At 39.2% G+C, this 26,255-nt stretch overlaps 2 protein-coding genes across 2 annotated transcripts in view; one reads left to right on the top strand and one right to left on the bottom strand.

The window, feature by feature from the left end:
* impdh1a (IMP (inosine 5'-monophosphate) dehydrogenase 1a) overlaps nt 1–4,356 on the top strand; it is a 42,069-nt gene extending 37,713 nt beyond the window's left edge. The window contains exons 15-18 of the mRNA XM_061916782.1: nt 1,282–1,425; nt 3,402–3,485; nt 3,663–3,679; nt 3,816–4,356. Coding sequence (XP_061772766.1) covers nt 1,282–1,425; nt 3,402–3,485; nt 3,663–3,679; nt 3,816–3,919 — 349 coding nt within the window. The 3' untranslated portion in view covers nt 3,920–4,356. The remainder of the gene's footprint in view (nt 1–1,281; nt 1,426–3,401; nt 3,486–3,662; nt 3,680–3,815) is intronic.
* A 1,901-nt stretch (nt 4,357–6,257) lies between these two features.
* Nucleotides 6,258–25,251, bottom strand: prrt4a (proline rich transmembrane protein 4a). The gene is made up of 3 exons (XM_061916783.1): nt 25,145–25,251; nt 23,456–25,062; nt 6,258–11,191 (listed from the first exon to the last, which is right to left on the bottom strand). The coding sequence occupies exons 2-3, from the start codon at nt 25,002–25,004 to the stop codon at nt 9,105–9,107; spliced, it is 3,636 nt and encodes a 1,211-aa protein (XP_061772767.1). The 5' UTR covers nt 25,005–25,062; nt 25,145–25,251; the 3' UTR covers nt 6,258–9,104.
* Nucleotides 25,252–26,255: the final 1,004 nt, after the last annotated feature.

The raw sequence follows: 26,255 nt of genomic DNA on the forward strand, positions 1-26,255 counted from the left end.
AGTGCAAGTTAAAACTCTACTATGCAAAGAAAAAGCCATTTATCAATAACACCCAGAAACGCTGCCGGCTTTGTATCAGTCCATCTTACTGATGCAAAGTGTAAAAGTGTTCTGTGGTCTGACAATCCACATTTAAAATTGTTTTTGTAAACTGTGGACGTCGTGTCTACCAGACAAAAGAGGAAAAGAACCTTCAGGACTGTTCTCGGCGCAAAATTCAAAAGCCAGCATCTGTGATGGTATGGGGGTGAAGACGTCAGGTTCAAACATCGATGACATCTATTAAACAAGACAAGAAGCAAGGAAACAAACAGACACAGAATTCAATTTTGCTCAATTTGAGGACAAACGTGTCAACCTGTAACCTCTTACAGTGTCACCCACGCTCTAACGGAAAAAAGGTTTAAGTCTCCTTCTTTATTTGGATATTCCCTGTTTACATAACAACAGCTTTTTCTAAAAGTATGGGGGGGGGTATGTAAACAGCCATTGTTTTCGGTCACATTAACACAAAAGAAAAAGATGCCTCGGGCCTGGACTGGTCCTGGATCGAGCTTGGGCAGGTCTTGGATGACAATAGATAACCCCTCCTGTCTCTTCCCATCGTACACAATGGAATTTTACAAGCCTTTGAATTGTTACAACAAAGACAGCTTTCGTCTTGTTCACTATGAATTTAGAGAATGGAAAGTTTTTTTGATAATTTACATACAATTTTTCCGACAGTATTACTGCCCAAGGCATGGATGGGTAACTCACACATCTGTGAAGGCACAGTTAATGCTGAAAGGTACATACAGATTTTGGAGCAACATATGTTGTCATCCAAGCAACGTTATCATGCTTATTTCAGCAAGCCACATTCTGCACGTGTTGCAACAGCGTGGCTTCATAGTAAAAGAGTGAGGGTACTAGAGTCTGTAGTCCAGACCTGTCTCTCATTGAAAATGAGGGACAGGTCTCCTCAGTTCCCAAACGTTTACTGAGTGTTGTTAAAAGGAAAGGTTTTTTATAACACAGTGGTAAAAATCCCCCTGTGCCAACTTTTTGCAATGTGTTGCTGCCGTTAAATTCCAAGTTAATGATTATTTGCAAAAAAAAAAAAAAAAGTTTTTTATTTTTCACATTACATATCTTGTCTTTGCAGTCCATTCAATTGAATATAAGTTGAAAAGGATTTGTATTCTGTTTTTATTTACCATTAACACAAGGTGCCAACTTCACTGGTTTGGGGTTTTGTCCATTCATGGTCTCTCTGTATTATTGTTTTCTTGTGAACAGCGAGGGAGAAAAGGTGAAGGTGGCCCAGGGTGTATCAGGTTCTGTACAAGACAAGGGATCCATCCATAAGTTTGTCCCTTACCTCATTGCTGGCATTCAACATGGCTGTCAGGACATTGGAGCCAAGAGTTTGTCCATCCTACGGTAAGTGCATGTGTGAATGTGTGATCATGTCGTCTCTCTTACTCCCTGGAACCTTTTTAATTCCAATGCACAATATGCAATATATTGATCATCAAAAATTCAATTTTTTTAAGCGTTTAGCGGTAGAAACAGCAAATCAAGCAGAGAAACTGTAAAATATCAATAAATGAGGATTTATTTAATTCATCTTTAGTAAATATAAAATATATTCCGTATTTTTCCGAACATAGGGATTACAAACCCCGTTTCCATATGAGTAAATATAAACGGAATACAATGATTTACAAATAATTTTCAACCCATATTCAATTGAATGCACTACAAAAACAAGATATTTGATGTTCAAACTTATAAACTTTATTTTTTTTGTGCAAATAAGAATTTCATGGCTGCAACACGTGCCAAAGTATGTTCACCACTGTGTTACATCACCTTTTCTTTTAACAACACTCAATAAACGTTTGGGAACTGAGGAAACTAATTTTTGAAGCTTTGAAAGTGGAATTATTTCCCATTCTTGTTTTATGTAGAGCTTCAGTCATTTTACAGTCCGGGGTCTCCGCTGTCGTATTTTACGCTTCATAATGCGCCACACATTTTCGATGGGAGACAGGTTTGGACTGCAGGCGGGCCAGGAAAGTACCCGCACTCTTTTTTACGAAGCCACGCTGTTGTTACACGTGCTGAATGCGGCTTGGCATTGTCTTGCTGGAATAAGCAGGGGCGTCCATGAAAAAGACGCCGCTTGGATGGAAGCATATGTTGTTCCGAAACCTGTATGGACCTTTCAGCATTAATGGTGCCTTCACAGATGTGTAAGTCACCCATGCCTTGGGCACTAATGCACCCCCGTACCATCACAGATGCTGGCTTTTGAACTTTGCATCGATAACAGTCTGGATGGTTCGCTTCCCCTTTGGTCCGGATGACACGATGTCCAATATTTCCAAAAACAATTTGAAATGTGGACTCGTCAGACCACAGAACACTTTTCCTCTTTGCATCAGTCCATCTTAGATGATCTCGGGCCCATTGAAGCTGGCGGCGTTTCTGGATGTTGTTGATAAATGGCTTTCGCTTTGCATAGTAGAGCTTTAACTTGCACTTACAGATGTAGCGACAAACTGTATTTACTGACAGTGGTTTTCTGAACTGTTTCTGAGCCAATGTGGTGATATCCTTTAGATATTGATGTTAGTTTTTGATATAGTGCCTTTTGAGGGATTGAAGGTCACGGTCATTCAATGTTGGTTTCCGGCCATGCCGCTTACGTGGAGTGATTTCTCCAGATTCTCTGAACCTTTTGATGATATAATGGACCGTAGATGTTGAAATCCCTAAATTTCTTGCAATTGCACTTTGAGAAACGTTGTTCTTAAACTCTTTGACTATTTGCTCACGCAGTTGTGGACAAAGGGGTGTACCTCGCCCCATCCTGTCTAGTGAAAGATTGAGCATTTTTTGGGAAGCCGTTTTTATACCCGATCATGGCACTCACCTGTTCCTAATTAGCCTGCACACCTGTTGGATTTTCCAAAAAAGTGTTTAATGAGAATTCCTCAACTTTATCAGTATTTATTGCCACCTTTTCCAACTTCTTTGTCACATTTTGCTGGCATCAAATTCTAAAGTTATTGATTATTTGCAAATAAAAAAAGAAAGTTTATTAGTTAGAACATCAAATATGTTGTCTTTGTAGCATATTCAACTGAATATGGGTGGAAAATGATTTGCAAATCATTGTATTCTGTTTATATTTACATCTAACTCAATTTCCCAACTCATATGAAAACGGGGTTTATATATAAAACATTATAATAGTACTGTATTTATTTACTATTAGTTTTTTTGAGTTTAGGCTCTGCCTTAAAAGCAAATATGCATTCAAAAATGCAAAGACACTACCATCTAGTGGACATAGTGAGGTACTACAATGTAGAACTGCCACTTGCTCCTCAGTAACCTTCTTGTCACAGGTCAATGATGTATTGTGGAGAGCTGAAGTTTGAGAAGAGAACAATGTCCGCTCAGATGGAAGGCGGCGTCCATGGCCTTCACTCGTAAGTTTTAACGCACATTTGTCCTTTTGTCATCACATGTCTTGTCTTCTGTCTCTGGTCTAGTCGTGCATCGGCCCTATTTTTAACATAACGTGTTCTGTCCCTTTGCTTATTTGCATCGCATCAAACTTCTTTTTTTTTTCTCTCTTCCTGTTCTCGCTCATGCTATCACGTTAGATATTCTTTTGTACCATGTAAGTACGAACATACCGGCATTTTCTCCCAACCTCTCCCACTCTTGTCAGCTGTTAGTTCCCACAGTCTTCAGCATCCATGTCGCCGCCACACTAAAAAATGTCCATTTTTGGCGTCTGTCTTTTACGTTTGTAGTTATGAGAAGCGGCTTTACTGAGGCGGGAGGAAAAGGAAACACCCGATCGGGACCCGACGTGCCCACCCCGGCGCTGCTGAGCAGACAAGTGACACACAAGTGACCAAAAATGCTGAAATGTTCATGTTTTATATGATATCCATGATCAATACAGGAGATCCTCGCTATTCCTGGTGAGGGTTCTACTCAATAATTGAGACGCCCAAAATAATTTGATACATGGCTCACTTCATCCCCTCCAAACCCTCTTGCTAGCTTGATATTGACATTCCCCATCATTTTGGATTTACATTTTTTATTTTTAAAAATGCACTATTAGTTAAAAATCAGCTTCATAATCCAGCAAGTCTCTCTTCAATCGCCGACAAAGGAAAGCTAATAAGTACAGTCCAGGTTGAAGCCTAACACCCTTATTATGTATGGATAGGTAGAATATGACAGGATAGTAGGAACTTCTTATATTTATTGCACAATAGGTAAATGATGTGGTGGCAGGGCAGTTTCAAAAAGTCCACCAATATATATATATATATATATATATATATATATATATATATATATACATACAGTGTTTCCCACAGGTCAGGCATCTATTTGTGGTGGTGTGGTCGGGCGGCGTGGGGGGCAGGGGGGGGGATGACCAAGAAGAACATGGAGTTGGAATATAATTACAACACTTTATGTACATATTTATATACATATTTATATAATATTTACATATTTATATGATATGTAACTACAAGCTCCATTCACAGACAGAGTCCCATTCCTTTTATGAGCGGTCGAGGGAGTCAAAAGCCGAGAAAAAAAAAAAAGTGTTTTTTTATTTTTTATTTGTGGCGGCCGTAATTCTTTCGTGGCGGCCCGCCACAAATAAATGAATGTGTGGGAGACCCTGATATATATATATATATATATATATATATATATATATATATATATATATATATATATATATATATATATATACACATATGTATGTATATATATATATATACACAAACACATATAAATATATATACATATATACATACACACACATATATATATACATACATGTATACATACATATATATACATATGTATATATAATGTATTTATATATATGTGTGTGTAAATGGATGGATATATGTATATATACTGGATGTATATATATGTGTATATATGTATATATGCATGTATGTATTTTTGTATATGTATATAAGTATATTTATATGTATATATATATATGTATCTACATGTATATACATTTACGTATGTATGTATATGTATATATGTTTATGTACATATATAAATATATAGATATATGTATATATATATATATAAATATATAGATATATGTATATATATATATATGTATACACATATACATATATATATACATGTACATACATATATGTATGTATGTATGTATATTTATCTATATGTTTGCAGGGTCGAATGTTCAATCGTGGATACGTGGGGATCTACTGCACATCATACATGATTTTGACATGTTTACGAACTACTCTGTTAAAACCTCTCGAACAGACGGCTCATTTATTAGTTGTACACTTAAAATGGCACAGGTGACCCAATAGGTACACCTGCACAATTTTAATGAGATCCCATACAGCCGTATCAAATGTACAGTAATTTCTATTGTTAGAAAAGTATTACTTTGCCGAAGGAATGCACTACATGGAATATTTTGGAGGAGCTTTTTGATGTTTATATCTAATTGCCCCCAGTGCGCCTTTTTTATTTTTTACTTGGTTGGAAAGAAAGGCAATAACATTTTGTTTTCACTGCGTTTTATTTTATCACAAGAGCAAAGCATCACAACAATTTAATTTTATGGAATTGTTTTTTGTTTTTTTTTTGCAGGGGGTTGTGCAAGGGATGGGGAAAGTGTAGCCATGTTGGAGGAGAACATACAACACGTATGTTCCACTCCAGTACATTTGCATTCATTAGCCTCTTACTCCACTGCCTATAGTGCAAATTAATTGTCATGTCCTCCATGTAGTATGTTTGGACAGTAGTAGTGCGTGGTCTCACTCAGGATATTGGGATGAACACACTGAAGGAACCTGTACAAATATGTAATATAATCTAAATTATAACTGATGTCGTGAAGAAGTTATTGTGTACACATTTTATTGGAATTAAACAGAAGACACTGATTGACAATATCTTTCTTTCAATATCAACTAAAGTACGAGGGCACTTAAGATTTACCGTATTTTCCGGACCATAGGGCGCACTGGATTATAAGGCGTGTGAAATGTTCTATATTTTCAATGGAACTTTTAACATTGTTGTGTTTACTCGATTCATATTGCAGTTTACACGTACAGTGGGGCAAAAAAGTATTTAGTCAGCCACCGATTGTGCAAGTTCTCCCACTTAAAATGATGACAGAGGTCTGTAATTTTCATCATAGGTACACTTCAACGGTGAGAGACAGAATGTGAAAAAAAAAAGGAATTTTAAAGAATTTATTTGGGAATTATGGTGGAAAGTAAGTATTTGGTCAACCATTCGAAGCTCTCACTGATGGAAGGAGGTTTTGGCTCAAAATCTCACCATACATGGCCCCATTCATTCTTTCCTTAACACGGATCAATCGTCCTGTCCCCTTAGCAGAAAAACAACCCCAAAGCATGATGTTTCCACCCCCATGCTTCACAGTAGGTGTGGTGTTATTGGGATGCTACTCAGTATTCTTCTTCCTCCAAACACTGTCTCTCACAGTTGAAGTGTACCCATGATGAAAATTACAGACCTCAGTCGTCATTTTAAGTGGGAGAACTTGCACAATCGGTGGCTGACTAAATACTTTTTTGCCACACTGTATCTCTTATGTGCGACTGCCGTCATATTGCAGTCTATACTAGAGATGTCCGATAACATCGGCCTGCCGATAAATGCTTTAAAATGTAATATCGGAAATGATCAGTTTCAAAAAGTAAAATGAATTACTTTTTTAAAACGCCACTTTTCCGGTAAAACACGGACGAGCAGTTGCGTCTTCCAGGTCAGCAGTTCCTCCCACACACCACACGGGATTTGACCACTGCAGCATGAGAGGTTCGCCGGCGAAGCTTGATGACCTCATCAAACCGCCGCGAGCGGAGCATAACACCAACAAGAGTGTGTCGTTGCCGGTGCTGTAGTCGTGGCAAACAAGCCAGCTAGCTCTGTGACTGACTTTTGACTTGTGTCTATGGTTTGGGATTATTTTAAAGTGTGTCTCACGGATTAAAAAACTGGTAATTTGCCATGACTGCAAAAAGTTGGTTATACGATTTGGAACCAAGACGTCTTCCTTTGATACGAGCAATTTGATCTCCCACCTCTTCAAGAATCATAAGGATACACACAATGAATACAAACGGAAGATGGATGAAAAGCAAACACCGAAAGCAGTTTGCAGTGAACGAAGCTGCCCTGTCTCAACGCAGCATTTCAGAAGCCCTGACTGACTGCTTTCACGGTGGCAGAGGGGTTAGTGCGTCTGCCTCACAATACGAAGGTCCTGCAGTCCTGGGTTCAAATCCAGGCTCGGGATCTTTCTGTGTGGAGTTTGCATGTTCTCCCCGTGAATGCGTGGGTTCCCTCCGGGTACTCCGGCTTCCTCCCACTTCCAAAGACATGCACCTGGGGATAGGTTGATTGGCAACACTAAAATTGGCCCTAGTGTGTGAATGTGAGTGTGAATGTTGTCTGTCTATCTGTGTTGGCCCTGCGATGAGGTGGCGACTTGTCCAGGGTGTACCCCGCCTTCCGCCCGATTGTAGCTGAGATAGGCACCAGCGCCCCCGCGACCCCGAACGGGAATAAGCGGCAGAAAATGGGTGGGGATGGGATGGGTGACTGACTGCTAGCTCACCACTAGCTTGCAGAACATTTGTGTTTCTCACACAAATACGTTACAACAGGGCAGATTGAACCCAGTTTATAATTTCCTATTATACAGTAGGTCAGGCAGCCTTGCACTAAATGAGGACTATGTTATAGTTTACTTTAATACTCTAGTATACTCTGGACTGAAGCTGTGTTGAAGTTGCATCCAGTGGGGCATCACAACAAAATTAGGTATGATAATGTGTAATTTCCACGACTGTATATATCGGTGTCGGTTGATATCGGAGTCGGCAATTAAGCGTTGGACAATATCGGCAAAAAAGCCATTATCGGACATCTTTAGTCTATTCGTATCTCTTATGTGTGACTGCCATCTACTGGTCACACTTATCATTTCACCATGTACCGAATAAAATAGCTTCAAGGTCGGTAAGCACAACCAACATTTTTCCGTACATCAGGCGAGTTTTGAGAAAATGAAAGGATATCTAGTGCGGCTTGTAGTCGGAAAAATACGGTAATTGGCAATTGCTTTTAACGAAATGGGGGAAGAGGGGTTCAATATCAGCATGGAATAATCCTATACACACCTTGAACACACCATTATGGCTCTGGTGCTTCAACCAAAGATAGAAAAACATAGGATCAACTTTTCTCCACTGGTGCTTTTTAGCACTTTGACAAAATGGCGACCTTGAAAACAAGCAACTTTCACAGGCAACACCCGTTGAACTTCCCCACAATAATCAGTAGTATGATTACAGTCATACTTGCCAACCTTGAAACCTCCGAATTCGGGAGATAGGGGACTGCGGGGTTGCAGTGGGAGTGGTTTAGTGGTAACGTGGTGTGTATGTTGTAGCGTCCCGGAAGACTTAGTGCTGCAAGGGGTTCTGGGTATTTGTTCTGTTGTGTTTATGTTGTGTTACGGTGCAGATGTTCTCTCGAAATGCGTTTGTCATTCTTGTTTGGTGTGGGTTCACAGTGTGGCGCATATTTGGAACATTGTTAAAGTTTTTTGTACGGCCACCCTCAGTGTGACCAAGTATGACTTGCATTCACTTGTGTGTGTTTAAAAGCTGCATAAATTATGCGACTGGGCCGGCACGCTGTTAGAATGGGGGGAAAACGGATGTGACGACAGGTTGTAGTTAACACTAAACACAGTTCCTTAAAGGCACGCCCCCAACATCGTTGTCCACGGGGAAATCGGGAGATTTTCGGGAGGGGCACTGAAATTCGGGAGTCTCCCGGGAAAATCAGGAGGGTTGGCAAGTATGATTACAGTGACGCTATAAATCTCATATTTATTATATTAACATTAAATATGTACATTACAAATCAATTACTTATTGCTTAAAATCTCCACATATTTGCAAGTTAATTTTTTCTCTAAATCTGTTCTGTGTGCAATTTACAATAACGATGCGACAGTATAGCTACAAGTCAATGGTATCGCTGCAAACGCTAAAAGCATCAATTTCCCTGCACACATTGACAAACTCTGCTTGGGCAGCCATATCCCATTCTAGCTGTTTGCTCTCACTCAGTCTTTTAGTTCCTGCCAGGCGTCCGCATCCCAAGCTGTCTTTGGAAGCCACGCTCAAAGTTCGGTAACGTCTGTGGTAAGACAAGTGAGGGATGGCGCGTGGAAAGCTGTTCTGCGCCATGTGCTGCCCTCTGTTGGCCCAGGAATTGGATCGCGGCTTGACTGTCTCTTTGGGTTTACTGCACAGACCCAAAGTTGATCCAGAGACACTCCCTTTCCAGTCGAACTGCTCTTGTGATGTTGGTGGTTTGATGTTGAGGGACTTAAGTAAAACTTGAGGCTGGGTAGGTTGAGCCTTATCTTGAACCAAATATCCACAGGAAGAGGTTCTGTAAAGAGAACTTTCCAATAAGTCCGAGTCTTGTTTTGAAGTACCTTGCTTGGGAGATTCAAGTGAATGGCTGGAGGAACTAGAGAAGTGTCTTGGCAACCCGAAAATACTGTGTGTGAATAGGGAGTCACTGAACAAAGCCTGGTCAATGCTGCGAGATAAATCAATAGGAGATGGAGGCTGTAAGTCCCCGGTAGAGTCAGCTCCGAGACCAAGACTTATCTGGGAAGATAGCTGGAATTCCAGTGTATTTTTAGGCTTGTGAAGTGGACTTGTCTGTTTGTGTGGAAAAGCAGCTTGGTTTTGGTTAGGCTTTGAGACACAACCCAATCCATTTCTAGGAGGATCCACCATGGAGGTTAAAGGAAGAACTTCTGACTGTCCCCTTGTGGTGACATCATACACTACCATATTTTCTGGTTGGTCTTGTGACAAGGAAAGCACTGGAGAATGTGCACTACCTGGTGAAGCCAGGGTGGTACCTCGAGAGGGGGAGCCCCCGGACAGTCGGGACCAAGATCCTGGTCTGGGATGGTTCTTGAAGGACTTGGTGTGACAAAACAAAGGATGCGTGCCAATGAGAGACAAACCAAGGCACACTCCAGCCTCACATAGCCGACATCCCACCTGATAGCCCCACCAAGGCCAGGGTCGGAAACCACAGCTTTCCACCCCGCCCATACCCAGGGCGTGTAAAAATCCATAAAGTTGTAGACCTCCACATCCTAACAAACACAAGGCGGCTCCGACTCCAGCTCCAGCCGCCCTACCCCAATCATCCACTTTGGCAAAGGGGCAACTTGTGGGTTGAATCATCTCAGGAGATACTCCACACTCCCCATTGTCATTCAGTCTATAGATGTGTTTTGTGTCAACTTGTATTAGACAGTAAAAGATCACGTAAGAGCACGAGAGGAAGAGTGTGAGGCACACAAACACACCGAGAGGGAACAAAAGAATGATAGCGGGGAGGCTAGGATAGAGCTGAAGAAGGCTAACACAGCCCAGAGAAACCCCGAAGTGCATCAAGGTTAAAGACAGTAACAAGCAAGGTTTGGGGAGGGCAGAGAGTGAGGGGGAGATGGCGAGTGAAAGGGAAAGACGCTTGCGTGAACGCAAGGAAAGAATAAAGAAGGCTAAAGAGAACGCGGATGTCAAACAAGGGAATGGAAGTTGAGAGAGCAGAAGAGAGCTTAGAGGTGGAAGATAATCTTGGTGACCGTAGGCATCATAAATCAAACAGAAAGCCTGAATTCCTGCAAATCCTAGGAGGAACAAGTGCAGGAGGGTGAAGTAAGGGATTCCAGAAGGACACCGGCAAGGCAGTCCCAACAAGCAGACCACAGAGATCAGGCCGAATACCGTAAAGACCGATCCAAGACCATAGATGTGGGCTTCCCAAGCAAATCCCCATGTGGCCAAGGCAGAGTTCCAGTCTGAGTACAGAGGTACAAAAAGGCCAGCGCTGTGAGCCAGAGCGGGACCCATCGAGTCACTGGGCGTGAAACCGTCAAGGTAGATGGGGGTCCATGTCGGGGAGGCTGTTCCCCAGGGTTTGACTGATGTGTTGTTGCTGTTGTCTTCTGTCTGGAGAGGGTCATTAGCCTTTGGGACTTTCTTGTCGTCATCAGCATCTGTTGAGGCATCTGTCAAACAACAAGAAAATACCATTTCAGCTAACAAGAAGGGTCAGCATCTGTTGAGGCATCTGTCAAACAACAAGAAAATACCATTTCAGCTAACAAGAAGGGTCAAGGAACGCTAAACTAGGTGTTGTGTCTGTCCTCCAAGATTTACCACAACCAAAATGAAGAGCATACTGACAAAACATGACAAGACAAGCTAACGGCGATCCTGAATTATTATACGTCTTCTGGCAGTCCGGTACCAGGTACATCTGGTCTAACGGACAATGCCAGTAAACAAATCGTTAAATGAACAATAGTAAAATGTGACTACAGTGGAACTCGCAGTCCAGACATGTGCCTAGGCTAAACAATCCGGAACAAAAATGTTTGTCTGGTTCATGGATTATAAAAGTGTAATAATTAATACCATTCATTGTGAGCAGTTGTTGGCTCACTTACTTGACAGACTAACCAAAAGTGAAGTCTGATAGGTTTTTTGTGAATTGTTTCAGCTGTGTTTGCATCATCGTAGCTGGTCAACTAACCACTTAACCTACTCAGTGACCTAGTGGTAGAGCAGTGCTTCTTAACCTTGTTGGAGGCACCGAACCCCACCAGTGGCCGAGTGGTTAGAGCAGTGGTTCTTAACCTTGTTGGAGGTACCGAACCCCACCAGTGGCCGAGTGGTTAGAGCAGTGGTTCTTAACCTTGTTGGAGGTACCGAACCCCACCAGTGGCCGAGTGGTTAGAGCAGTGGTTCTTAACCTTGTTGGAGGTACCGAACCCCACCGGTGGCCGAATGGTTAGAGCAGTGGTTCTTAACCTTGTTGGAGGTACCGAACCCCACCAGTGGCCGAGTGGTTAGAGCAGTGGTTCTTAACCTTGTTGGAGGTTGTATTCATAATACGCCGATATAGAGAAGTTTTTATTTACACGATGAGTCTGGTATGCCTTGACCTCTGCGGCAGAGGCTCTGCCAAATCCCTGAGGCTGACTCACCAAACCCTTAGGGTTCGCTCAAACCCAGGTTAAGAACAACTGGGTTAGAGTATGCCGAGTCATACCAAAGACTCATGAAATGGGACCCATTACCTCCCTTCTTGGCACTCAGCGTCAATGGTTGGAAATGGGGGTTAAATCACCAAAAATGATTCTCGCGCGCGGCACCGCTTCTGCCCACTGCTCCCCTCACCTCCCAGGGGGTGAACAAGGGGATGGGTCAAATGCAGAGGACACATTTCACCACACCTAGAGTGTGTGTGACAATCAATGATGCTTTAACTTATCTTAACTTAACTAAGCACCGTCAAAACATACCTCTCAATCAGGATAAAAAATGAAGTTGTTTTTTGAACTGGAGAAATTCACGGTTTTCCCGAAATTCCATTTTTCAATTCAACATGTTACTACCTCAACATTTCTCGACCGATTTGAAAAACACTAACCATTTCAACTTATTCTGACCATTCAAATTATTTTACCATTTTTCCCAAAAGATCCCGCTTTTCCCGAAGTCCCCAATTTTTCCGAAATTCCCATTGAAATCAATGGGACACTCGTCATAGGTAAAAATTCCCACATTTTTCATTTGTTTCAAACTGTTCCAACTTCAAAGTATTCAGCATGTTCAGGAATTGTGTGCTCTACTTCAACTATTCCAAAAAAAATTCCCGGATTTCCCATAATTCTTTTTTTGTTTTGCATTTTCCCCAATTCACAATGAATTGGCCATTTTTCAAACTTCCACAATTTCCACATTCTTCAACCGATTCAAACCTTTCCACCTTGAACTCATCCTGGACATTCAAACAACCATTTGTCCACATTCAAGAAATTTCCAGCAATTCCCGTTTTTTTGGTAACGTATGTCCACCCTTCTTAAGTTTGACTACTCCTTTCACATTTTTAAACCCATTTCAACCGTTCCAAAACACTCTTCATACTCAGGGAAAAATCCAAGTTAGCTAAGGAACTTGAAAAATTCCCAGTTTTCCCGATATTCCAGGAATTTCTCAAGTAACAACTGTTACTAATTCAAAAATTTCTTGCCCGTTTTAAACAATCCCAACACCAACCAATTGAACTCATTCAGGACATTGATGATCTTAATCATTTTTTTTTTTAATCCAGCTTTTCCCAAAAATTACCAATTTTTCGGAAATTCCCATTGAAATCAATGGGACATTCGTCAAAGTTCCACAATTCCAACATTTTTCATCTGATTCAAACTGTTCCTACTTCAAAATATTCAGCCTGTTCAGGAATTGTGTTCTCTACTTCAACAATTCTTTAAAGATTCCCGGATTTCCCATAAATCTTTTTTTGTTTTGCATTTTCCCCATTCACAATGAATTGTCCATTTTTCAAACGTCCACAATTCCCACATTCTTCAAGCGATTAAAACCTTTCCACCTTCAACTCATCCTGGACATTCAAACTATCATTTGTCCACATTCAAGAAATTTCCAGGAATTCCCGTTTTTTGGTAACCTATTTCCACCCTTCTTAAGTTTGACTACTCCTTTCACATTTTTAAACCCATTTCAACCGTTCCACCGTCAAAACACTCATACTCAGGGAAAAACTTGAACAATTCCCAGTTTTCCCGATATTCCAGGAATTTCTAAATTAACAACTGATACTAATTCAACATTTCTTGACCGATTTAAACAATCCCAACACCAATCAATTCAACTCATTCAGGACATTGATGATCTTAACCATTTTCCAAAAAATCCCGCCTTTCCCGAAATTCTCAATTTTTCTGAAATTCCCGTTGAAATCAATGGGACATTCATCAAAGTTCTACAATTCCAACATTTTTCATTTGATTCAAACGGTTCCAACTTCAAAATATTCAGCCTGTTCAAGAACTGTGTGCTCTACCTTAACAATTCTAAAAAAAAACATTCCCAGATTTCCCATGATTCTTTTTTTGTTTTGCATTTTCCCCATTGACAATGAATTGGCCATTTTTCAAACGTCCACAATTCCCACATTCTTCAACCGATTCAAACCTTTCAACCTTCAACTCATCCTGGACATTCAAACTACCATTGGTCCACATTCAAGAAATTTCCAGGAATTCCCGTTTTTTTGTAACCTATTTCTACCGTTCTTAAGTTTGACTACTCCTTTCACATGTTTAAACCCATTTCAACCGTTCCACCGTCAAAACGCTCTTCATACTCAGGGAAAAAAACAATTTGGTTAAGGAACTTGAAAAATTCCCAGTTTTCCCAATATTCCAGGAATTTCTGTTCCTAATTCAACATTTCTTGACTGATTTAAACAATGCCAACACCAACCAATTCGACTCATTCAGGACCTTCATGCTCTTAATCATTTTCCAAAAAAACAAAACGTTTTTCCCAAAATTCCCAAATTTCCAGGAAATTCCCATTGAAATGAATGGGGCATTTTTCCAACTTGCACAATTCCCACATTTTGCAACCTATTCAAACCATTCCAACATTACCACATTCCACTCACCCTGGACATTCAGACTAACACTTGCCCAAGTTCCAAACCGAATTCCGGTTTCCCTGGAAACTCAAACTCTTCTACATTAAAACTTTTCCAACATTCAAACTGTTTCGGCTTTTAAACGATTTCAACATTTAGACCAGGGGTCACCAACCTTTTTGAAACCAAGAGCTACTTCTTGGGTAGTGATTAATGCGAAGGGCTACCAGTTTGATACACACTTAAATGAATTGCCAGAAATAGCCAATTTGCTCAATTTACCTTTCATAAATAAATAAATATATATATATATATATATATATATATATATATATATATATATATATATATATATATATATATAAAATGGGTATTTCTGTCAGTAATTCCTTTGTATATTTTTTTTCCTTTTATGGAAAGTTTTTTGTAGAGAATAAATGATTAAAAAAACACTTAATTGAACGGTTTAAAAGAGGAGAAAACACGTAAAAAATGAAAATTATATTTTGAAACAGTTTATCCTCAATTACAACTCTTTAAAATTCAACCGGAAAAAAATGAAGAGAAAAACTAGCTAATTCGAATCTTTTTGAAAAAATTAAAAAAAGAATTTATGGAACATAATTAGTCATTTTTACTGATTAAGATTAATTTTAGAATTTGCATGACATGCTTTAAATAGGTTAAAAACCTATTTGCTTTTTGTTAGAATATATAACAAATTGGACCAAACTATTGTTCTAACAAAGCAAAATTATTTATTCTAGATTTTCCAGAACAAAAATTTTAAAAGAAATTCAAAAGACTTTGAAATAAGATTTGAATTGGATTCTACAGATTTTCTAGATTTGCCAGAATTTTATTTTTAAATTTTAAATCATAATAAGTTTAAAGAAATATTTCACAAATATTTTTCGTCAAAAAAACAGAAGCTAAATTGAAGAATTAAATTAAAATGCATTTATTATTCTTTACAATAGTAAAAAAAAAAATACTTGAACATTGATTTAAATTGTCAGGAAAGAAGAAGAAGGAATTTAAAAGGTAAATAGCTATACATGTTTAAAAATCCTACAATCATTTTTAAGGTTGTATTTTTTTCTCTAAAAATGTCTCTGAAAGTTATGAGAAGCAAAGTAAAAAAATAAATGAATTCATTCAAACAAGTGAAGACCAAGTCTTTTAAATATTTTCTTGGATTTTCAAATTCTATTTGAGTTTTGTCTTTTAGAATTAAAAATGTCGAGCAAAGTCAGACCAACTTGCTAGTAAATGAATAAAATTAAAAAAAATTGAGGCAGCTCACTGGTAAGTGCTGCTATTTGAGCTATTTTTAGAACAGGCCAGCGGGCGACTCAACTGGTCCTTACGGGCTACCTGGCGCCCGCAGGCACCGCGTTGGTGACCCCTGATTTAGACCATTCCAATATTCATCCTACGTTCCATTAGCATTTCAGTTCAGCGTCAGCTTTTCAACATTGACATATTACGTGTGAATCAGACAAAACGAGGACCTTCCGGGTGTAGTGACGAGTAGTGCAGAGGAAGTGGAGTATGTGAAGGCAATCCATTATAAAAGACAACAGGCGTGTTGCAGGAACTGTAACTGGGTCATACAGAGTGGGGAGCAAGTCACAAGCCAAATGCCGATATCGACTCCACTGCTGCTCCCATTTTGCTTGGCTGTTGATAAGCACGGACCGAATGTGTTGTGTCGAGTCGCTGAGAACACGGTTAAGTGTGAGGGATCGTCATTGTGCAGCTCATTCATAATGAAACCATGCTCCGATTTAGTGGTTATAAATGGCACGCGTCCTAGTTCTTGTCTTTTTTCATTATAATTTCATTATTTTCATGCTCCGACAAAACCAATAAGGTGCTTTTCTTAGCAGCGCTCATTAAAAACATGGAAAATCCCCTTTACAATAAAAGGATTAACACAGTTCTGTTAGTGCACCAGTCCATGCTGACACAACTTGTACGGTTTACTGTAATTTCTTATGTATGGGACTACGAACATAATAATAATAATAATAATAATAATAATAATATATTTTATTTGTAAAAAAAACACTTTACGCTAGAACAGCCTAATAGCTACAACTAGTATGCATATATCTAAAAAAAACTCATTTAAAAAGAAGGGATTTTAAGCCTTTTTTAAAAGCATCCACAGTCTGTGGTGCCCTCAGGTGGTCAGGGAGAGCGATCCGCAGACTGCAAGCGGCAGAGCAGATAGCCCGGTCTCCCATTGTTCGTAGCTTTGTTCTCGGAGCGGAGGTGTCGTGTGGAGGATTCGGGGGTGAGCAGTTCTTTGAGGTAGAGGGGGGCATTTTCATGGAGGCACTGGTGGGTTAGCAGGGAGACTTACTTCTTCCAGATTTTTCAACGCATTTAAAGTGTTCCACCGTAAAAACATTCCTCTTAATCAGGAAAAAAAATGAAGTTGTTTTTTGAACTGGAAATATTCTCGGTTTTTCCAAAATTCCAGGAAATTCATTCCTCAATTCAACATGTTACTACTTCAACATTTCTCCACCGATTTGAAAAATGTAAAAACCAACCATTTCAACGTATTCAGATCCAATCAAGTTTTTACAATTTTCCCCAAGAATCTTGCTTTTCCGAAAATCCCAATTTTTCTGAAATTCCCATTGAAATCAATGGGACATTCTTCAAAGTTCCACATTTTCCACATTTTTCATCTGATTCAAACTGTTCCAACTTCAAAACATTCGGCCTGTTCAGGAATTGTGTGCTCTACTTCAACAATTAAAAAAAAAAATTCCCGGATATCCCATAGTTCTTTTTTTTCCCCATTCAAAATTACTTGCCTATTTTTCAAACTTTCACCATTTCCACATATTTCGATCTATTCAAACCATTCCACCTTCAACACATTCCACCATTCTGGAAATTCAAACTGTAGTTTTTCCAAGTTCAAAAAATTCCCAGGATTTTCCAAAATTCCTGGATTTCCAAAGCCCTATTTCCACGCATTTCAACTGTTCTACTGTCAAAACATTTCTCTTAATCAGGAAAAAAATGGAAGTTGTTTTTTGAACTGGAAAAATTCCCGGTTTTCTGAAATTCCAGGAATTCAATTTCTCAATTCAACATGTTACTACCCCAACATTTCTCGACCAATTTGAAAAAAGTCAACACCCACCATTTCGACCTATTCAGACCATTCAGTTTTTTTTGTTGTTTTTTTTACCCAATTCCCAATTTTTCTGAAATTCTCATTGAAATCAATGGGACGTTTGTCAAAGTTCCACAATTCCCACATTTTTCATCTGATTCAAACTGTTCCAACTTCAAAATATTCAGCCTGTTCGGGAATTGTGTTCTGTACTTCAACATTTATAAAAAAAAATTCCCGGATTTCCCATAATTCTTTTTATTATTATTATTTTTTTTCATTTTTCCCATTCAAAATGAATTGCTCGTTTTTCAAACTTTCACCATTTCCACATTTTTCGACCTATTAAAACCATTCCACCTTCAACACATTTCCCCATTCTGGAAATTCAAACTGTCATTTTTCCAAGTTCAAAAAATTCCCAGGATTTTACAGAATTCCTGGATTTCCAAAGCCCTATTTTCACACTTTTTTCTGGCGACTACTCCTTCCACATTTTTCCACGCATTTGAACTGTTCTACCATCAAAACATTCCTCTTAATCAGGAAAAAAAATGAAGTTGTTTTTTTAACTGGAAAAATTCCCGGTTTTCCGAAATTCCAGGAATTTCATTTCTCAATTCAACATGTTACTACCTCAATATTTTTTTACCAATTTAAAAAATTTCAACACAAACCACTTCAACTTATTTAGACCAATCAAATTTTTACCATTTTTCCCAAAAATCCCGCTTTTCCCGAAATTCCCTTTGAAATCAATGGGACATTTGTCAAAGTTCCACAATTCCCACATTTTTCATCTGATTCAAACTGTTGCAACCTCAAAGTATTCAGCCTGTTCAGGAATTGTGTTCTCTACTTTAACAATTCTAAAATAAATTCCCGGATTTCCCCAAATTCTTCTTTTTTTTTTTTTTTTTTTCATTTTTCCCATTCAAAATGAATTGCCAGTTTTTCAAACTTTCACCATTTCCACATTTTTCGACCTATTCAAACTATTACACCTTCAACACATTTCACCATTCTGGAAATTCAAACTATATTTTTTCCAAGTTAAAAAAAATTCCAGGATTTTCCAGATTTTCTAGTTTTCCAAAGCCCTATTTATACCTTTTTTTTCTGGCGACTACTCCTTCCACATTTTTCTACACATTTCAACTGTTCTACCATCAAAACATTTCTCTTAATCAGAAAAAAAAAAAAATGAGGTTGTTTTTTGAACTGGGAAAATTCCCGGTTTTCCGAAATTCCAGGAATTCCATTTTACAATTGAACATATTGCTACCTCAACATTTCTCGACCAATTTGAAAAAATTCAACACCAACCACTTAAACTCATTTAGATCAATCAAGTTTTTACCACTTTCCCCAAAAATCCTGCTTTTCCCGAAACTCCCATTTTTTTGTGAAATTCCCATTGAAATCAATGGGACATTTGTCAAAGTTCCACAATTCCCACATTTTTCATCTGATTCAAACTGTTCATACTTCAAAATATTCAGCCTTTTCAGGAATTGTGTTCTCTACTTCAACATTTATAAAAAAAATCCCGAATTTCCCATAATTCTTTTTTTATTTATTTGCATATTCCCCATTCAAAATGAATTGACCGTTTTTCAAACTTTCACCATTTCCACATTTTTCGACCTATTCCAAACGTTCTACCTTCAACACATTTCGACATTCTGGAAATTCAATCCATTATTCTTCCAAGTTCCAAAAAAATCCAGGATTTTCCAGAATTCCTGGTTTTCCAAAGCCCTATTTCCACCCTTTTTTCTGGTGACGACTTCTTCCACATTCATCAACACATTTCAACCGTTTTATCGTCAAAACATTCCTCTCTATCAGGACAAAAAAAGTCTGTTTTTTTTTACAGGAAAAATTCCCGGTTTTCCCGAAATTTCTGAAATTTAGTACCTCAACATTTCTTGACCAATTTGAAAAATTTCAACACCAACCATTTCAACTTACTCAGATCATTCAAGATTTTTTTTTACCATTTTTCCCAAGAATCCCGCTTTTCCCGAAATTCCCATTTTTTCTGAAATTCGCAATGAAATCAATGGGACATTCGTCAAAGTTCCACAATTCCAACATTTTTTATCTGATTCAAACTGTTCCGTCTTCACAATATTCAGCCTGTTCAGGAATTGGGTGCTCTAATTCAACAATTCTAAAACGATTTTTTTTTAAATCCCAGATTTCCCATAATTCTTTGCATTTTCACCATTCAAAATGAATTGACCATTTTTCAAACTTTCACCAGTTCCACATTTTTCGACCTATTCAAACCAATCTACTTTCAACACAGTCCACCATTCTGGAAATTTGAACTATTATTTTTCCAAGTTAAAAAAAATTCCAGGATTTTCAAGAATTTCTGGTTTTCCAAACCCTTATTTCCACCCTTTTTTCTGGCGACTACTCCTTCCACATTTTTCAGTGCATTTCAACCATTCCACAGTCCAAACATTCCTCTTAATCAGGACAAAAAAGGAAGTTGTTTTTGAACCGGAGAAATTCCCGGTTTCCCAAAAATTCCAGGAATTCCGAAATTCCATTTTTCAATTCAACATGTTACTAGCCCAACATTTCTCGAACAATTTGAAAAATGTCAACACCCACCATTTCAACCTATTCAGACCATTCAAGTTTTTTACCATTTCCAAAAAAATCCCGCTTTTCCTGAAATTCCCAATTTTTCGGAAATGCCCATTGAAATCAATAGGACATCCATCAAAGTTCCACAATTCAGCATTTCCGGAATTTTGTGTTCTACTTCAACAATAATAAAAAAAAAAATGCCCGATTTCCCTTTTTTTTTTTTTTTTTTTTTTTTCCATTTTCCCATTCAAAATGATTTGGCTATTTTTTAAACTTTCCCCATTTCCCCAGTTTTCAACAGTTTTCGACCTATTTAAACCATTCTACCTTCAAATTCCCAATTTTTCTGAAATTCCCATTGAAATCAATGGGACTTTCTTCAAAGTTCCACAATTCCCACATTTTCTATCTGATTCAAACTGTTCCAACATCAAAATATTCAGCCTGTTCAGGAATTGTGTGCTCTACTACAACAATTAAAAAAAAAAAATTCCCAGATTTGACATAATTCCTTTTTTTTTTTTTTTTTCATTTGCCCCATTTAAAATTAATTGGACATTTTTGAAACTTTCACCATTACCACATTTTTCAATCTATTCAAACCATTCTACCTTCAACACATTTCACCATTCGAGAAATTCAAACTCTAATTTTTCAAAGTTAAAAAAAAATCCAGGATTTTCCAGAAATACTGGTTTTCCAAAGCCCTATTTCCAGCCTTTTTTCTGGCGACGACTCTTTCCACATTTTTCTACACATTTCAACTGTTCTACCGTCAAAACATTCCTCTTAATCGGGACAAAAAAGGAAGCTGTTTTTTCAACCGGAACATTTACTGGTTTTCCCGAAATTACTGAAATTCCGTAATACCATTTTTCAATTCAACATGTTATTACCTCAACATTTCTCGTCCAATTTGAAAAATTTCAACACTAACTATTTCAACTGATTCACACCATTCAAGATTTTTTCACCATTATTCCCAAGAATCCCGCTTATCTCGAAATTCCCAATTTTTCAGAAATTCCCGTTGAAAACAATGGGACATTCTTCAAAGTTCCACAATTCACACATTTTTCAGCTGATTCTAACTGTTCCAACTTCACAATAATCAGCCTGTTCAGGAATTGTGTGCTCTAATCCAACAACTCTAAAAAAAAAAATTCCCGGATTTCCCATAATTATTATTATTCTTTTTTTGCATTTTCCCCATTCAAAAGGAATTGGCCATTTTTCAAACTTTCACCATTTACACATTTCTTAACCTATTCAAACCATTCCACCTTCAACACATTTCATCATTCTGGAAATTTTAACTATAGTTTTTCCAAGTTCAAAAAAAATTTCAGGATTTTCCAGAATTCCTGGTTTTCCAAAGCCCAATTTCCACCCTCTTTTTGGGGACTACTCCTTCGACATTTTTCTACGCATTTCAACCGTTCCACCGTCAAATCATTCCTCTTAATCAGGACAAAAAACGAAGTGGTTTTTTGAACTGGAAAAATTCCTGTTTTTTCCCGAAATTCCAGGAATTCCGTGACACCATTTCTCAATTCAACATGTTACTACCTCATTTCTCGACCGATTTGAAAAATGTCAACACCAACCATTTCAACTTATTCAGACCATTTAAGTTTGTTTTTTTACCATTTTCCCCCCAAAATTGGACGTAACTTGCCCATTCCTTTGAAATGGGAAACATGTTCTGGGAAATGTGGAAGTCCTGGAAGTATGGAAATGTAGTTAAGTGAAAAATGGTTATGAACATTTTAAGAGTCAAATGGTACAAATAGGACAAAAAATCTGAGAGAAGAAGGCAGACAAAAAATTGGAGCGGAATAATAATTGTAATACTTTTTGTGTGAATTACCGATTTAAGGTTACCGTTAAAATTATAAATCTTACCGGTTCAAATTTTGATGATCAAAAACATGATCAATTAACACACTTTGAAAAACTCACGGTGGTAGCTTTTATTTCCTGGAAAAGTAGCGACTGCGTTAATTGCTAGCTGGCTTAAATGCTAACATTAATACATTATTAACATATCTACTCAATACAGATGATAAACATATAAAATAACAATAATATGAATTTTGAAAAGCAGAACTGAAATGCTAACAGTCAGATAGCTAGCCCGTTAGCATCAGGTAACAAAAAAATGCTATGAGAAGAATGCGGACAAAAAATGTTGAGCGAAATAATAATTATAACTATTTTTATGTGAATTAGCGATGTAAATTTACCGTTAAAATTATAAATAATTTTCCAACAATTAGTACTACCGGTTTAAATTTTGATTAGCCAGCTTAAATGCTAACATAAATACATTAACATATCTCCCTAAGTAAGATGATAAACATATAAAAGAAAAATTACATGAATTCTGAAAAGCAGAACTGAAATGCTAACAGTCAGCTAGCTAGCCCAATAGCATAAGGTAACAAAATAATGCTACTATGGAAAATGTGGAATTCCTGGAAGTGTGGCAATGTAGTTAAATGAAAAATTGTACGTCAGATGGTACGAATCGGACTAAAAAATATGAGAGAAGAAGGCGGACCAAAAAAAAAATGGAGCTGAATAATAGTTGTCATAGCGATGTAAGGTTTTCGTAAAAATTTTGAATCTTACCGGTTAAAATTTTGATGATCAAAAACATCGATTAACGAGCTTTGAAAAACTCTCAGTGGTAACTTTTACTTCCTGGAGAAGCATCGACTGCGTTAATTGCTAGCTAGCTTAAATGCTAACACGAAAACCTTAACATATCTCCTCAATACAAAAAACAAAATAATGGCTTTTAGAAAAATCCAGAACAATAGTTAATGTTCCTTCTGCCAAAAACGTATAATATTGGTTGAAATATTTTAGTACTTTTTGAGCACATTCAACAGTATCGTGATAATAATGATAAGCAAATACATTTGGTCACAGTAACCCCGACTTTGTGAGTTCCTTTTTTTGCATGAATCACACAACTAAAGAAACACTGATGACTTATTAATAGGCTTAATCCAATCTAGATCAAACAAAAATGCCATATTAGTTCAGTAAAACACGTTTACCCCTTTCTGTCTCCACGTTAGATCCCCTGATCGGCACTAAATCCTCTACACCGTCCTTTGTTGTGACTGTTGGTCTCCTGGTGGTTCCGGTGCTCTTGTCAGATCTAGTGTTGGCTGTAAAATCCTCAGTTGGACCATTTGGCGAAGGTGGACCGGAATGAACCTGCCTGTCAGATGGTTGGTCCCAGCTCTTATCCTCAGTTGGACCATTTGGCGAAGGTGGACCGGAATGAACCTTCCTGTCAGGGGGTTGGTCCCAGCTCTTATCCTCAGTTGGACCACTTGGCGAAGGTGGACCGAAATGAGCCTGCCTGTCGGTTGTTTGGTCCCAGCTTTTATCCTCAGTTGGACCATTTGGCGAAGGTGGACCGGAATGAACCTGCCTGTCAGGGGGTTGGTCCCAGCTCTTATCCTCAGTTGGACCATTTGGCGAAGGCGGACCGGAATGAACCTTCCTGTCAGGTGGTTGGTCCCAGCTCTTATCCTCAGTGTGATCATTTGGCAAAGGTGGACTGAAATGAGCCTGCCTGTCAGGTGGTTGGTCCCAACTCTTATCCTCAGTTGGACCGGAATGAACCTTCCTGTCAGGGGGTTGGTCCCAGCTCTTATCCTCAGTTGGACCACTTGGCGAAGGTGGACCGGAATGAACCTGCCTGTCAGATGGTTGGTCCCAGCTCTTATCCTCAGTTGGACCATTTGGCGAAGGTGGACCGGAATGAACCTGCCCGTCAGGTGGTTGGTCCCAGCTCTTATCCTCAGTTGGACCATTTGGCGAAGGTGGACCGGAATGAACCTTCCTGTCAGGGGGTTGGTCCCAGCTCTTATCCTCAGTTGGACCACTTGGCGAAGGTGGACCGAAATGAGCCTGCCTGTCGGTTGTTTGGTCCCAGCTTTTATCCTCAGTTGGACCATTTGGCGAAGGTGGACCGGAATGAACCTGCCTGTCAGGGGGTTGGTCCCAGCTCTTATCCTCAGTTGGACCATTTGGCGAAGGCGGACCGGAATGAACCTTCCTGTCAGGTGGTTGGTCCCAGCTCTTATCCTCAGTGTGATCATTTGGCAAAGGTGGACTGAAATGAGCCTGCCTGTCAGGTGGTTGGTCCCAACTCTTATCCTCAGTTGGACCGGAATGAACCTGCCTGTCAGGTGGTTGGTCCCAGCTCTTATCCTCAGTTGGACCATTTGGCGAAGGTGGACCGGAATGAACCGCTCTGTCAGGCGGTTGGTCCCAGCTCCGTTGTCCTCCAGGCTTTGTGGGATCCAGCACGGATTCATTCGCAGTCAGACCAAGTCTTCCAGGAGAAGGAGCTATGGGTTGAGTGAGTTCTCCGCTACTTTCTGTCGGCCTGTAGTCCCCCCAGACTCCCTGCTGATCATCTCCCCAACCGGAAGAGCGTGGAAGCATGTTTTCCTCAGGAACCGAACCCCATTTGAGAGTTCCGTCAGCCGGTTTCTCTTGGGAATGTTCCCCGGTTAGGACTGGGACGTGCAAAGAGAGAAGCCACCAGAAAAAGAGCGAGAGCTGGTAAAGGGTCCGTGGGAAAAGCATGGTGTAGAAAAATCCTCAATCACATCTTGGACTGGATTTTAGGGTGATCTTTACATGCCTGGAAAAGAACGAAGGATTGAGACGAGGATTGCAGACACGGCTCGATATTTATGTCGCCTGTCACGTTTCAGCGCTCTCACCTCATCAGGAGCTCGCTCTGCCGCGGATTCTGCGGACATGTCGATCGCTGCATCGCCGCTCTCTGGCTGCTCGGTGTCTGCACGCTCTTGTGTCGCTCCCTCCCCTCTCTTGCCCACGTACACACGGGACAGACCCCCACCTCCTCGCGCACAGTGTGGGGCTAAACCCACCGACGGTGCACGGTCAGCAGTTTATTATCAACACATGTTTGAGCTTGGTTTTGTTTTTACAAGTGTATTTCACGCTAACGGGTCCAGAAGACCGCTTCAACAAAACCAGTCTTATGTTTAAAAATAGAAACATTTCAATCGACACCAAACCTGAAAAACTTACTTGTGGTCTGTGCTACTTTACGGCTGTCAATGCTGGATTTGGAACCATCAACTGAGAACATTTGAGGCAACAGCAATGTGATTCTTCAGAAAAATACTCCGCTTATCACGGACGGAAAAGGAAAGTCCTTGCATCCATCCATTTTCTACCGGTTGTCTCTCACGGGGTTGTGTTCAGCTGCATTCGGGCGGAAGGCGGGGTACACCTTTGGGGCCAATTTAGTGTTGCCAATCAACCTATCCTCAGGTCCCGTCTCTGCTCGGGATGGTCTCCTGCTGGCCCCACCATGTACTGGACTCTCTATTATTTTTAGATCTACTATATACTGAAATCTCACTATATTATGTTAGATCCACTATGGACTGGACTATCACACTATTATGTTAGATCCACTATGGACTGGACTCTCACTCTATTATGTAAGATCCACTATATACTCAACTCTCACAATATTATGTGAGATCCAGTATGGCCTGGACTCTCACTATATTATGTTGGATCCACTATGGACAGGACTCTCACACTATTATGTTAGATCCACTACGGACTGGACTCTCACACTATTATGTTAGATCCACTATATACTGAAATCTCACTATATTATGTTAGATCCACTATGGACTGGACTATCACACTATTATGTTAGATCCACTATGGACTGGACTATCACTCTATTATGTAAGATCCACTATATACTGAACTCTCACAATATTATGTGAGATCCAGTATGGCCTGGACTCTCACTATATTATGTTGGATCCACTATGTACTGAACTC

Source organism: Nerophis ophidion, linkage group LG12 (assembly GCF_033978795.1).
Source record: "Nerophis ophidion isolate RoL-2023_Sa linkage group LG12, RoL_Noph_v1.0, whole genome shotgun sequence".
NCBI classification, from domain to species: Eukaryota; Metazoa; Chordata; class Actinopteri; order Syngnathiformes; family Syngnathidae; genus Nerophis; species Nerophis ophidion.

Coding starts and splice junctions, on each gene's coding strand:
- prrt4a (XM_061916783.1), bottom strand. CDS start 25,004: ATGCTTTTCCCACGGACCCTTTACCAGCTCTCGCTCTTTTTCTGGTGG. Junction 11,192..23,455: donor TAACGTGGAGACAGAAAGGG/GTAAACGTGTTT, acceptor GTTGTTTGACAG/ATGCCTCAACAGATGCTGAT.